Source organism: Euprymna scolopes, chromosome 36, assembly GCF_053919585.1.
Source record: "Euprymna scolopes isolate OS-2025 chromosome 36, ASM5391958v1, whole genome shotgun sequence".
In the NCBI taxonomy this organism is placed as follows: Eukaryota; Metazoa; Mollusca; class Cephalopoda; order Sepiida; family Sepiolidae; genus Euprymna; species Euprymna scolopes.
The window spans coordinates 70,542,478-70,558,794 of NC_136517.1; the positions used below are offsets into that span (position 1 = coordinate 70,542,478).

General features: G+C 29.3%; 1 protein-coding gene across 15 annotated transcripts in view; it reads left to right on the forward strand.

Annotated features, from left to right (window-relative positions):
• Positions 1 to 16,317, forward strand: part of LOC145260568 (uncharacterized) — a 504,115-nt gene that overhangs the window by 396,028 nt on the left and 91,770 nt on the right. For 10 of the 15 annotated variants that reach the window (XM_080118830.1, XM_080118837.1, XM_080118827.1 and 7 more), the window contains one exon: positions 1,816 to 3,232. In XM_080118830.1, coding sequence (XP_079974956.1) covers positions 1,816 to 3,232 — 1,417 coding nt within the window. Of the gene's footprint in view, positions 1 to 1,815; positions 3,233 to 11,227; positions 11,283 to 16,317 lie in introns of all 15 variants that reach the window. The other 5 variants (XR_013864332.1, XR_013864331.1, XM_080118839.1 and 2 more) reach the window with 1 other exon arrangement.

Sequence of the window (16,317 nt, forward strand, 5' to 3'; positions counted from 1 at the left end):
CGGTCTCTACCAAATTACTCAGCCAATTTCTGGTATAAACATTTGAAACTTTACATAAAGGGTATTCAGAGATAATGCAAGCTTTTTAATCAGTTTGGGTCGGAAATTTGAGCTGTCAAGGGGTCAAAGTTTAAAAGATATTACCTTTGCAGTGTCTAGCAAACTACTCAGCCAATTTTGGGTCTAAAGGTTTAAAATTTATACATAACAGGTATTCAGACATGCAGCAAGCATTTTAATCAGTTTTGAGGCAAAGTTGACCTTTGCCGATTCTACCAAATTTCTCTGCCAATTTTGGGTCTAAACACTTGAAATTTTAGATGTAGATAATTTGGACATGGGTAAAACTTTTTATTTTAATTTGAGACCAAAAATTGGGGTCAAAGTTATAAAAAAATTACCTCTGCGGTCTCTATGAAATTACTCAGACAATTTTTGGTCTAAACATTTGAAATCTTACATAAGTGTATTCACATGTAGGGCAAGTTATGAACACTAGGGCTCGAGCAAAGCCTGGCTGAACTGCTAGTATTAAAGATAAATTAAAATATTCAGTTTGAATATCCTTAAAAATAAATTAAAATATTCAGTTTGAATATCCTTAAAAATAAATTAAAATATTCAATTTGAATATCCTTAAAAATAAATTAAAATATTCAGTTTGTACATCATTAAAAAATCAAGTAAGCATCTTCAGTAAGATGTTGGGTTTTTATACAGACTCCGTTTGGGAACCTTTTATAAGAAAATGCCATAAATATGAATTACCTTATGACAATTTACAGGTGTGGATCATTCTTACCCAATTTCAAATTTGTAGGTTAATAACCTGGCACACAGATACACATTAGTATAAGAATGTGTTGTATTTATTTCTAAAGTACCACTTGATATATCCATCTCAGGTTTTCTCAATTTTGTCTCTTCTGCAACTCAACAGAAAAATTGCTTTTACTTTAAAAATGTGAAATTTTCACATTTTTAAACTTTAATTACTTTTTACTAAATAAGTGATAATTAAAGTTTGGGTGCTTAGTTTTATTGAGGCTTAAGTAAAATATGGTTGTAAAAAATAAGATAACAGTAACACTTATGACTATATGTATTTATCAGTGAAAATTTTTGATGTACACAAAAACTGATGGGAAATAAAGTGGAATTTTAATAAAAAGTGAAATAAATTTACTATTCAGAGTCCACACACTCTGAATGACAAGCCAACAGGTTGTCTTTGTTTAACAAAAAGGGAGATAATCTACAACATGTTGATGCAAATTTTGTTCAAAGTTTATGAACTTCAAATAGTAAATTTTATTTTTATTAAAATTGTACTCACTTATCTCTTGTAATTTTTGGCATGTACTAATATTTTTTTATTCATAAGTATATAAGTTTTCCTGTTAGTTTATTTTGAACTGCCATATTTCAGTTGGACATTAAAGTTATTAAATTAAAAATTATGAACATTGAAAAAAAGATTTTATTTTGTTTATTCAACAAACTGGAACATTTTTTAAAAACTTTTTTCATTATTCAATTGAAAAATCAAATTAAAATTTTTTTTTAAATGTTTTTTTATATCTCCTATAAAATTTAAAATAGAATATAAACTGATGAGTGTCTTTCTGCAAAAAGAACCACATTTTTATTGATCCTCAAGTTAGGGTCTAGTGTTTAGTTTGAAACATTTACATAATAATATTTTTTAATTTACTATAAACAATTCAATGATTTTTAAGCCTGAATTTGAAGAAGTAACGTTTGGTTTTAACTTTTGCTTTGTATTTTATTTGAATATATTTTTTTGTTTTTCAGTGAAGAAAATGAACATGGAGGAAGAGTATTGGCAAGCAGAAGCGAAGCTGGTATCTTTGAAAACGAACCTCAAGTTTTAGAAGGTGTTACACGTGCGTGTGAGCACCTAGATGATGACAAGCTTCCTGAGCAGGGAACTGCCAGAAACTTGGCTGCAAGGTTTAAGGAGATTCAAGATGAAACAGCTAAGCCTTCTATCTCTCAAAAACGCGAAATCACCCCTGAGCGATTCAATGAAAAGGCAGAGTATGTTTCAGAGCCACGAGCTCAGATTGAGACTTATGAAGGAAAAGCAGAATCTGGAATTTTTGAGAGTCAACCAAATGAATTGAGTGAGGAAATTGTGTCTGGCTACATGAAGACCGATGATAGGCTGCCGGAGAAAGGAACTACAACCAACATTCTGCAGAAATTTAAGGACATTCAGACAACTCCTGTACAGGCATCAAGCGTAGGAAAACGAGAATTGACCCCCGACCGAACTGGAAAATCTGAATATGTGTCTGAGCCAAGGACATCATTTGAAGAATATGTTGGTAAATCTGAGAGTGGCATCTTTGAAAGCCAACCAGTACGCGATCCGAATGTTATCCGTCCTGAAGAAGATTATGAGGATGAAGTTCTTCCAGACCAAGGTACAGCTCGGAATTTGGTGGCCAAGTTCAAGAAACTGCAGGAGGAACAGCCATACATCGCCAAGAAACCCGTGGACCTTCTCCCTGCAAACACATCCCTTGAACCATCCATTGTTGAAAGCAAACCAATTAGCCTTGAAGGTGTTGTCAAAGAAGGAGACGAAACTGCTGAGGTATTGCCAGAGAAAGGCCAAACTCGCAACCTTTTGGCCAAATTTCGAGAGATTGAAAGTGGAGGGGGTTCTCAGTCACCTTCTCCTCGTAGCCGCAAAGAGTTCACCCCACCACGCGATCTCCGCCCAGGGATGACTTCCGGCAACTCGGAGAGTGGGATTTATGAAAACACTCCACAGAAGGGGCTTGAATATCAACCAATCAAGATTGAGGGTGGGATCTTTGAGAACCAACCAGTTAGTCGGCCCGATGTAGTGAAAGAAGCTGACCGTTTTGAAGAAAGGCTGCCTGAGCAAGGAACCGCCCGCAATTTGCTTTCAAAGTTCAAGCAAATTCAAAGCGACCAAAATGATAAGTCGCCTACCTCGCCCAGGTCAATGAAGGAGTTCACTCCACCACGAGATGACATGTCGAGTATGCAGTCGGGTGCCAACACAGGTGGTATTGCCGAGAATGACCCACAGTACCGACCAGATGTCTTAAGGGAAGCTGACACAGACTGGACCGAAGGAATGCCTTCCAAAGGATCAGCCAAAAGCGTCGTTGATAAATTCAAGTGTATTCAGGAAGAAGCAAAGAAAGATTCAGCCAAGGCAATGCCGAAGAAGGTAAGCTCAAGAGATTGTCTTGTTTAATCACATAATTTGATAAGATTCGAACAGATCAAATATTAGTATTCAATTTCAAAGAGATTTTTTCAGATTTTAAAAAGAAAAAACTGAAATTTTTTTTCAGCTCTAACATTTTGACAAATGTTTGCAACCAAATTTGACCACTTTGCACCAAATCGTTTTCATTTTTCACACAAGCAAACAACATATTTCATTTTTTACTTTTCTGCTTTCATTCTGTTTCATTCCATCTCATCAAATCTGTCCATTTTTTTAAATTTTCTATTCTTTTGCATATATTACACATTTTCCTAAAATATTTGCAAAACATTTTCTGCTCTTTGCAACATATCGCAGTTCAAGTGTTCATTTCTAGTTTGAATAAATGGCTCCTTAAGTATACAGAGAATGTCAATAAAATCTCCCCCACTTTATTGACTGACTAAAAAGCTAAACCAATTTGTACTTATATAAATATTTTAGATCACTAAAGTAAAAGTACCTTTTTCTTTGTTTGAAAAATAATATCCTCCAAACGACCTCTTTTCCCAAGTCCTTTTTTAGCAATTGATTGATTTATAGAATTCTTCAATTTAATTGTTGAGCTATTCATAAACACCAGCTTTCAGGTAACCCTAAAGAAAAATGATCATATTGGGAAGAGATCTCGCAAATGAGCAGGTCATCTAACATCACCATGTGAAGAGATGAAATGTTTTAGAAACACTTCCCAAAAAACTTCCATTGTTGTTCTTGTTCTGTACTTGATGACTCTATCCTGTCAAAATCACAAATAATACTAAAATAATGGTAAAGCCATAACAATATAAATCAACCGCTATAATTAAATTTAATGACTCCGTTTTTTTTTTATTACTGAATTATAAAACCAAAGTCAGAATTAAAAACAACTCTTTCATTCAATTTAGGTTCGATTTGAAAGAAAAAAAACAGTAAAAAACGCTTTTCTCAAAAGTCAACATTAATTATTTCCCCTGTGTCCTCCTGTTAAATTATCTTCTCTATGTGCCATTTTTTTAACAGGTCAAAATCTAGTCGCTCATGATTCACCCAAACTTTAAAAAAAAACGTTCGTATATTTTAACAAATCTGCTCTCAATTTAAATGTGAATCTTATGTGCTGAAAAAATATGGTAGTAATTTAACAGTTATTTTTACAAGAAATCCCATGTAATTTTTTTTGTTTGTTACGAAAATTTCACAAGGCCCCAATTTTCATGACCTTATGTCATTATTCCTCTCAACTCTTCAAATGATCAAGATATCAAGCTAAAATACTAGAAAAGGTTGGTAGTTTTATATTTCATTGAAGGGCTTGTATAAAATGAAACATCTTTAATTATTTTACAGTTCTTTTTAAGAAGAGTCATAATCTCTGTTAGAGATTTTTACAACTTCATTTTTTTAAGTACATTTTATTAACTGTAAAACTTATATTTTGTTACATTCTTAAATGACATTTTTTCATAAAAAAGCACATCATTACTTTTTAAATCGTTCAATTATTTTAGTATGTATTTTCATAGTCATAAACTTCTAAAACCTCAATTTCAAAAATAAAAAAGTAGCTTTTATTTTAATTAAAAAAATTTCGTTTCATATATAGATTTCTGCTATTTTATTTGGAATTTGATCAAACTACAGTGGCATGAAAAATGTTCACTATTTTGACGATTGTTTTGCAAACCTATTTTTCACAAATTTTGTGAATTTGAAAAATTTGATTATTTAATTTTATTACCAATATGCTTTTTAAGTACAAGAAATCTTTTAATTAATTAATTATAAATTTATCATTTGTTTTTATGAACATCTTATTTTTTTAACTAATGAAGCCCTGAAAAATAGATTCATGAAACAGACATTTTTTTTTTGTTCTGCTGGAAATTCAGTGTGTAAGGATGCAATAATAAAAATAAAAAGTTTTCATTATTGAAATGCACTTTGATTTGAAGAGTTTATGACTGTTGCCCTATGTACATGAAAAATTGCATCTTTCATAGTACAGTTGATCTTCTACACTTTTGATCAATCCATATTATGGCCTTTACTTGAGTAGAGGCAATAAATATCGAAAAGAGCAACTTTTTCTGGTGTGTGGTACCTGAATGTTACGCTCCCTTAAAAAATAAAAAAAAACAGTTTACAATATTACACTACTTCAAAGCAATAAGACTATACTCAAAATGCTAATTCATATTAATAAAATAATCGTACGTTCTTGTGCAATGAATGATTTGGGAGCAATTTTTCTCATCAGAAACGAGAAGTATATCTTCTGTAATAAGCAACTTGTTTTCATGGTGAACAATTACCCAAATTCTACAGGAATTGTTCTTTCTCAAAATGTATCTTCAAAATCCATTCCCAATTGAATGAAACAGATTAAAAACCTTCCTCAATATTAACATGAAAATAAATAATTACCAGATTTGCATCAACAGGGTGGACATGCTGTTAAACAAATACCATATTATCCAATATCCCATACAGATTTACAAAATAAAATAACATACCAAAACCAGTGTCTGTCTAGACTGTATCTGCCCAGAGGAGCAGGAGGTATCGGTCTCTCAGAGATTGACCATCAACTACAATAAGACAATATCTGATGAGCTTGCAAAATTCAAATCTCAAAACAGTACATGAACACCGTGAGGTAAGAGCTAGCAGAACTATGTTCATCACGAAACTGGCCAAGCATTTTGGACAAGTCTTACAAATGAGACAGAATCAGAAAACAAGTCTGCTACAGAAATAGCCCCAAAAAGTCATCAAAAATACACAAAGAACTTACATTGCAAAAATACTGGAAGAATGGTCCAACCAACAGCATACCATGTATTTTCTGCGTACATTCACTCAGGACTATATAGATAAGGAAGGCTTTGTAAACTGGCTAAAAAGAGGATCGCTCCACTATGATCAGGAGAGGATTATAATGACTGCCTAAAATCAAGGCTTGATGACAAATGCTTTTAAGAATGGTCTCAGCAATGAAAACGAGTGCAGGTTCTGCTACACAAAAGTAGAGAGCATGAGCCACCTGACATCCAATTGTAAGGTTCTGCTAGGGGACGGCTATTACATGACCCAACACAACGGAGCATGTAAATATCTCCACTGGACGATCTGTAAAAAGTTGAATATTGAATGCAGCAGCGCAAGTTCTGGGAACATATACCCAACAGAACAGTCGGAAATAAGTCATACACCATTCACTATGACTATTCAATTCCTACAGCTACGTACCTAAAAAACGGAGCCATAAAATCTGACATAGTGATATGGGACAAGAAAGAGAAAGAAGCAACCTTAGTAGAAGTTAGTGTCCTCCAATGGTGCTGGGTTAAACAGAGCTGAAAGATAACGAAATACCAAAGTCTTATGTATGATGTGAAAAGAAATTGGAATCTTAGGAAGATCTCTATCATTCCAGTTATTATAGGAACAACTGGACTCATAAAAAAGAATTTAAAAAACTACTTGGCAAATATACCTGATTAACCAAGTGCAAGAGAGATTCAAACAATTGCACTTTAAGGGACAGTCAAAATCTTAAAAAGATCTCTTGGTTGGAATATCTGAGTTAGTAGGTGAACATTTAGCATTCGGTAGGATGCCCATCTCAGCTTGAACAAACTGATAAGAAAATTTTTAAAAATAAGAAACAAAATATTAACATTTTCCCATAGTTAGTATCCTATTCGAATGCCACTGAATCATTTTAAATTGGAAAAGATTTTGATTTTAGTTGCTGATGCTGCAAAAGAGAATATAGAAAAATGATGCAAAATTGTTCTTGGACTTGAGATGATTTGCTCAATGAATATACCAATATTTAGGAATATATAAAGAAAAAACTTTATATACAAGAAACAGTTTAATTTTTAATTAGGAGATATATCCAATTTTTAATTAGGAGATATATCCAATTTTTAATTAGGAGATATATCCAATGAATTTGAAAACCTAAATTGAAACCCAAACATTTTCTAATTTTTTAGATGCAAAACAATTTTTGTATAAGTAATGAAAACCAATGGTTTTAAATATTAATTGAAATTTGTATTTAGTGACTGATGTTAATTTTATGCTGTTTAAACTTAGCGTTCGTATTTTTTAGCTGTATAGCATTCATAATTTTTAGCTATATAAATATAGCATTCATAATTTTTAGCTATATAAATATAGCGTTCATAATTTTTTAGCTATATAAATATAGCGTTCATAATTTTTAGCTATATAAATATAGTGTTCATAATTTTTAGCTATATAAAAATAGCGTTCATAGTTTTTAGCTATATAAATATAGTGTTCATAATTTTTAGCTATATAAATATAGCGTTCATAATTTTTAGCTATATAAATATAGTGTTCATAATTTTTAGCTATATAAACATAGTGTTCATAATTTTTAGCTATATAAATATAGTGTTCATAATTTTTAGCTATATAAATATAGTGTTCATAATTTTTAGCTATATAAATATAGTGTTCATAATTTTTAACTATATAAATATAGCGTTCATAATTTTTAGCTATATAAATATAGTGTTCATAATTTTTAGCTATATAAACTTAGCATTTATAATTTTTAGCTATATAAATATAGCGTTCATAATTTTTAGCTATATAAATATAGCGTTCATAATTTTTAGCTATATAAATACAGCGTTCATAATTTTTAGCTATATAAATATAGCGTTCATAATTTTTAGCTATATAAATATAGCGTTCATAATTTTTAGCTATATAAACTTAGCATTCATAATTTTTAGCTATATAAATATAGCGTTCATAATTTTTAGCTATATAAATATAGCGTTCATAATTTTTAGCTATATAAATATAGTGTTCATAGTTTTTTAGCTGTTTAAATTTGGCATTTATATTTTTCATCAGCTTCATCTAAACATCACATCTTTATTTTGTGCTCTGCAATTTTGTTTATAAATTGAATTTATTGCTGATGGATTTTATTTAGTTTTCTGATACGGCTGTCATTTGTCGCTTACATTTTTGTTTGAAGGAATTCTGATATGAAGTTATTTATAATCATCATAAAGTTCTTTTTTGATGATAGCACATTTAAAGTTAAAAATCATTTTAGCCTGAAGCAAAGTAATTTCTAGCCAGATCACCAGTTTGCGAGTCCTTTTGTCCGGGCACTGTTCAATTTACTTGATAAAGATATTCATCTCTTATTAATAGTTATCATTATTCCTGAAGCCATGAAAACTTTTGTAATCATTTACCAATTAGTCTAATTTGTACAAAATTGCATCTCGCTTAAACAATGAGTCTTTTGTAATGTGTTTGATTAGCAGGTGTTCATTGAACTTCTTCTGGCATGACAGCTGCTTGAAAGTTTCGTTTTTTTAATAAAAATGCTTGAAGTTGATTTTCTTGCATATTAAATGATTCTTGCGTTAGAGAGACAAAAGAAGGGAGACAAATTACTTAGGAATTTCTTAAATTCCTATTTGTTTGATAAGATTGATTTTGATCAAAAAGGGGAAAGTCTTCAAGGGAGATGACTTCATATCTTATAGTTGCTATTATCATTGATAATATTACAAAGATCACATGATTTAATTTATTAAAGATCTATAATTTTTAATAATTATCTCTATATTAATAAAATTATGCAACAATTTTTTTGTTTTTCGTTTCTACATTATTTTTCTATTTACTATTACTAGATTTCACTCAAAAATGCAAAACCATAAAGCATTTTTTTAATCCTTTTTTAAAATAATTATGTAATTAAATCTTCCAGTATGTATTTTGCTTTCTTCATAAACAAGTCATTCATTTTTATATTTTGTTAATAGTTATAAAGAAAAAAAGAATGAATTACTTTGTGACCTTTCAAAATCGTAAAGCCATTTACAAGTATTTAATTGTTGAATAGAAAATAATGTCTGGTTTTTACGTTCTTTATATTATTTATGTATTAAACGATTGAAAATTTTGGAAGTTATTTATGTTCAATAATTTTATTGAAATGATTACAACATTGCTTTAACAAAATTATAGTTTTATAACAATTTGCTTCTATTGATAATTTTAGGACTGAACAATACCGTAATCAAATTTAACTTTTGAAATACATTTGTTTTAATCTCAAAATGGTAATTTAGTAAGAAAAAAAATAAAAAGCAAAAAATTTGCAAAGAAAAGAAAATTTGTTTTAATTTAATTTTTGTCCATCTAAATATAAATATATTAAAAATGTCTCCACTTTCTAAATATCTAGTGAACACACAATTCAGATTATGAAGGAACATTTTAATAAATAGTTTGTAATGAGGAGGGGGTGTCTGAGGAGGGCAACTAATTGGAGAGACATATATTTAAACTATCCTGAAAGCAAAGTATAAAATTGTTCAATTGTAAGATGGACCATATAAAATGCAACGATGCTTGTTAGATTATAAATCTAATAGGTATGCTGCAGGTAGTGCTCTTAATAGATTCAAATCTGTAGATAAATACAGATGTGCCTAATAAGGAGGAGCATCAGTCCATCCATTGCCCTCTCTTTTGACACACAGAACATTCCAACAGAATTTTTTGGGTTTGGGTGTTTTGTTTTACAACAAGTCATTTTTTAATTTTTTTGATGCCAAATTATTTTGTTAAAAGTTTTTTTTTCTACTTTAAGTTCTTATTGTCCTAAATACTTTGTAGATTAATTTTGTGGGTAAATATTTTAATTAGTTTGTAAACAATCATCTATTTAACCCATTAAATGAGAATATGACAAGCATTATTACTCCATATCAGAGTGGATCTGAGAGTAATGACAGTGATTTCCCTAAAGCTCTAAAATTATGACCTCATCACATGATGTACCTATCGTCATACCTACAATTGAGTTAAGTGTACAGTTGAGTAGTTAGTTCGGAAGTAGGGTAGGTAGAATATAGATATATTAAAAAGTTTAGTAAGAGTTTGCAAAGACATATTTCAAGGTGATAAGGTAGTAATGAACACTGCCCAAGGATGTTCAAGTCAATCTAATGTCATAAGCGAAACCATACTGTAATGCTAATGATCATATTTGTTCATGACTGATGTGTTGAAATTGTAATTATAGAATAATTTATTTTAAGTAACTTGGAATAGCTCCATAAAACTATTTGATTAATTTTTCTTTTTGATTGTAAAAATTTAGCATTTTTGTGTCTCATTTTGATGAAAGGTCAAAATTATACAAAAAAGTTGTGGGTTTGTGGTTGTGACAAATTGAGATAAAGTTTAAAGCAGCAATTAACTAGTTTGTTATTTTTTGTTTTGTTTTTTTTATTCCCTAATGTCAACCTTGTGCTTTATTTTTAAGTGTTTACATAATAAAGTCAAACCATTAACTGTGATTACTACCTGCTAATGTTTCTACAGACATGTGAAAATAATTCTTAGATAATTTTTATTCTTTAATAAATAAAATTAACGTTTTAATTGTAATAATTTAAATCTTTGTAAAATAGTCTTTTTCCTATAAAAACAATTATTAAATATTTTTTCAATAAGTGAAACAAATGTCACTTTTAAAAATTTATTTCAAATTGTAAAGTGGCTTTTGGAATTATAAATTGAAGCAAATAAACAATTCACAATGAATTATTTACAACATGTTATTTTTCTCTAAAATAACCAACACAAGTGTTGATCTACCATAAAACAAACCAATTAATGAATTGTTTCATTCAACAATTAAAGACAGAAATCATTAATATGCCATCAGAATTTCATATTGCAAATGACAGCCGATCTTATTATTTTTGTTTTTTCTTCATGTTTTAAGTTATGCATCTAAATTATGCTTTATATGTAACAAATATCATCCGTCTAAAATTCCATTTAAAACAAGCCATTCAATTTTCTTTGCAAAAATTTTCTGCTCCCCCCCCCTATCCTTTTATGGTTTCAGGAGGAATTATGCTATTTTTCTTTATTTCATAGTTAAACTAAAGCACATTCACGCTCATTCTGTGAGCAGACCAGCGCCTCACATCAGGTATATGTTGCATGTAGACGTTTCTTTTTGCCAGTACCTCCCTTATTGCATTTTTAATAATCACTCCTGTTATTGTGATATTATTAATAATAATAGTTATATTAATATCCTTATTTATACTCCTCATGATAATGATCATCATCGTCATTATTATTATTACTAGTGAGTCCCTGTGAAAATTTCATGTTTTTTTTTGTTTGTAATTCATTCTTAATAATATTTTTCAGATTAATAAGTCTAAGAAAAAATATTCTTGAAATAAATAAAACAAATATGCTCTCAGTTTTTTTTTTATTATTATTGTAGCAATTTAAAACCATTTTTTTAATAAATAAAATTAGCATTTTAATTGTAATAATTTAAATATTTTTAAAATAATCTTATAAAAACAATTGTTAAATATTTTTTCAATAAGTGGAACAAATGTCACTTTTTAAAATTTATTTCAAACTGTAACAATTAAATGTACATTAAAATTAAATTAAAATCAAAAAAGATTCTAAGAATTTTTTTAACTTTAACATGACACAATTCTATTTATGATGGTTTTATGATTTGGGAACAATTCATTTTAAAATGTTTCTAAATTTTTGACCCTCAGTGACGTTTGATATTTCTCAATTACTTTGGCGATCTCAAATTTATTTAAATGGGGGCAAACGGAATATACGCACATATTATATTATTATCATTATTATTATATATGAGAATATGATAATCAATATGCCTCTATATATAACTTTGCAGAAACTTCCAATGAAAAAGTCTTCATAGAAATCATGATTTTTATCCGTATATGGAATGAGACATGAAAAAGAAAATAGGTTTAACAAAATAAGATTCAAAATCTCCTTTCCATTTTCTGAAAATTCTAGAAAAATAATCAATTTTTTTTAATTTAAAAGTTGATTTGCATTCAATCGATCTAAAAACATTTTTACTTTTTTAAGTCAGTAAAGACTGAACACGAATTAAATATGTATTTATATCTGTTAAACAGAATTAAGTTTTTCATGGTTTCATTTACTACTTACATAGACTACATACACTGTATGGTATACATATATAGTGTATAGTATATATTTTAAGGATTTTTAATGATGTAATAACAATGAAACAAATGCTTTTGAAATTCCTTGATTTCGATTTGTTAAATATCTTTTTATTGTTTAGGTTTTATTTTGTGGATACATAAAAATCTATATCCATGAAGCTACAACGATTTTAACAAACTATATTTTATTGACTTAAGTAATAGAACTCCATTTCCTTAACTGGGTGTTGCTTCTGCCCAAATCATCCCCACAGGAGTTAAATGAGGTGTTCTTATTACTTAAATTTATGAAGAACAACCCAGACTAATATTCTGGCTGCCATTAATTTTAACTTCAACCTTTTAAAGATATTCTTCATCACTTATCTTTTCATCAAACAATATCACATTGTTTGCAAAGAAGACATTTGTTTCTTTCAAAGTGACTTTAATTATAAAACTTTTAGATAAGTTGAGAAGCAATACTTTAATTATAAAACTTTTAGATAAGTTGAGAAGCAATGATTTTTTTTACAATATGTGATGATATGATGATGAAGAAGAAGTAATTTTTTAGTTTTGGTTTTATGTCGTAGTTTGAATGGATTAGAATAATAGTAAAAAAAGAAAGCTTTCAAAACAAAAAAAAACTTCTTTTTTTTTATTCTTGTGTAAAACGTTTTTGTTTTTGAAGAAATATAAAAACCAACAAAAGGAACAGAATTAAGTTGCTGAAGAAAAACAAAATTGCTAGATTGAAATGTTTCTGTTAATTTCTTTTCTTTTTTCTTTATCATTCTCCATTTTACAAATAATTTTTTAACTACCTTTTTGAAGTAAATAATTGAGATATCAATTTTTAAGATCTCTTAATTGGCATAATGAAGAACAAATAAATTTTTGAAATAAAAAAAATTATGCAAGAATGATAAAAAATAAATGCATTTTTATAACAATAATATCCAACTTTGTCATCAGCTATACAAAATAGGAGGTTGATTTTTTATTGATTTTGTATTTTAAATGAATCCATTCAAAGAAAATTATTGGTAATGAGTACTGGCACTAACAATTAGATTTTTAATTTTTACCAATTTTTCGAGTTTCAATTAGTTTTTAAAGATTTTTGTATGAGAAGTGAATTTTATTTTTTTTTTTACATTATTTTAAAATGAAAATTAACTTGATAATTAGTATTTTGTTTTAAAATAGGTAATTTTAATTTAAAAATAATAGCAATCTCTTACATATATTGGTGTCCATTTAATTTGTCACTTTCAAAATCAAAGATGTAGATTAAAATTATTTTAGGAAGGAGCTATAAAACTGAAGCACCAATTCAAGGGAGATAATTTTGTCAAACCATTTACAGCTCAAGCTTTTTCTTTTTTATCAAACCTTACAAAAATCAATTTTTTCTATTTTTTTTTAAGAATTTCGATTGTTCTTACATTTTTTCTCACTCTTCAGCTTGTTTTTTGTGTGTTTTTTCCGCTCCACCATGACAAGCTTTAGAATTGCTTAAAATTTCAATAACATGTTTTTTTCTTTTTCATATTAAGAAACATTCTTTTTTATTTAGTTATTTTTTAAATAAGTACATATTTTTAAATAATATCTTTCTGGCTATCCTTTCTCTCCACATATTCTCTATTGTTATCATCTTCCTTCCATCAATTTCTACAACACAAAAAGGCAGCAATAGAAAAAAAATAGTTTTTTTATTTTACACAAAAGGGTGTTGGGGTAATCACTGTCACATTTGTTTTCATGCTTTTCCTGGCATTCACTGACACTCATCCGCGGACGTTTCACCACATCACAAAACTTTCACTTACATATGACGTCCTTTTCTCTCATTTTGCACCTTGGTATGCATGTTCATCAACACTTGTCAAACCCATACAAAAAGACGACTGATCACTACACGTCATCTCAGACGTTTTCATTATTATAAAAAAATAAAAAACGTTGCTTTTTATTTTTTATGTTTTTAGAAAAAGAACTGCATGTTTTTATTAACACAAGCATTCACTGCTGAAGAAAAAAAAGCATGAATGTTGGCCTGCCATCACAAAGCACCCGGCATCTATCTATCTTTTTCTTCTTTTTTTTTTTTTTTTTTTTTTTTTGCCTGCTCTATTTGTGTTGTCTAGTTTGATTTGCATGAATTTGTTTGTTTTTTTGGGTTTTGTTTTTTTTCTGCCTTTTTAAATTTCTTTTTTATGCCAATTTATTCTGTTGTGTCTCTTTTATTAGTCATAGTCAAATTACATCCTATTTGCTTACATCCTTTTAGTAAACCGGGTATTCATACAATTCTGCAGGTGGTTTTTTTTTTTTTTTTTTTCTTAATTTACCACCTCAAACTGTAATCCTTTCTATGACAAATGGTTTGGATGAAAGTGTAGAATCTGTATCCATAATTAAATCTGTATCCTTTGTCTTCCAAAAGGGAACATTACTCAAGAAACAAAAAAAAAAGGTTTATAATCTTGTTTCTTGAAATACTCCCTGATACATTTAACTGACCTTGTGTCACATTCTCACAACTGTCTCTTTGTTCAAACTGCAAAATTTCATTCCGTAATTGCAGACTAAAATATTTTGCCAGAACTTTGTACCAATCACCCACACACACTATAATCAATTTGATTTTTTTTTTTTTTTTTTCTAAAATTTTTCTTCCATTTACTAATGATTAGCTCGTAAACTGTGATTATATGAGAAGGTGGGGGTATGGAAACTAACTTTTATACTTTTTAGAGGAAAATCTGTTTTCCTTATATGAAATGAGCCGATACTTGTAGGTCTTAAAGACAAATATAGATTCTGGATAATTTTTAGATTTTGGATAAAACTCAAAATTGTAAAGATACATAAATTCGGACAAAAAGATACAAAATAATTATCCTTGTTGAACAATCACAAAGTGCCTTCAATAAGTTTCCAGACTTTTTTCATATGGACATTTTTATTAATAGTACACACATGAAAAACTTTAACCTTCACCTTCGAAGTAATCTCTTCCACCTGCAATGCATATGTTGTACCATTCCAAAAATTTCTGGAAGGGTCCATGGAAGTCCTGTAGTATGAGCATGTCAATGACCTTCATCACAGCCTCTTTCATCTCCTCAATTGTCTTATGACAGTCTCTAAGATTTTCCTTGAGCTTAGGGAATAACAAAAAGTCACAGGGAGCAATGTCTGGTCGATAAGGGGGATGAGGAACTGTCTTGATGCCCATCTTGGTCAATGCTGCATTCACGCAAATCTTCCGCATCTTCAGTTCCTTGCAAATAATTGCATGTACAGTTTCCACACTGACATCAAACTTTGGACTTATTGTCTCTATAGACACATGTTGGTCCTTATCTATGAAATTCTTTATTTGGCCAATCAACTCTGGTGTTCTACATCCTTACTCCTCCCACACCTCTCATCATCTCTCACAGACTCCTGCCTTCCTTAAATCTCCTATGCCACTCAACTGATGCGCAATTTAAGCAAGATGGTCCAAAAACAGTTTGAAACATTCCATACGTTTCTGTGGCATTTTTTCCAAGTTTAAAACAATTTTATTGCATATCATTCTTCTAAAATGTCCTCATATCCAGATTGCATTTTTAAAATTCACCAGCTGTGATAATCAGGCTTTAGTAGTGTGCATTCCAATTCCTGCTGTAGCTGTTCATTTTAATCTGAAATCATAAAAATTGGTCAGTTATTGCATAAGAGTATAGTAATGACATACTGAATTTTCAAAAGTCCACAACAATTTTAAATGCCTGTACAAAAAAGTCGGGAAACTTATTAAAGGCACCTCGTATATAAAAATAAAAAATTTTTATTCAATAAAATATTTGGAATTTTAACGAATATTGAGTTGGTTATTAGGTTGTAAAATATCTGCAGAACTTTATGAAACCCGCTACACACATGTAAGGCAAGTTTTGTTATCTGTGTTTGCCATGCTGCCTTCCTTCATAGCATCACGAG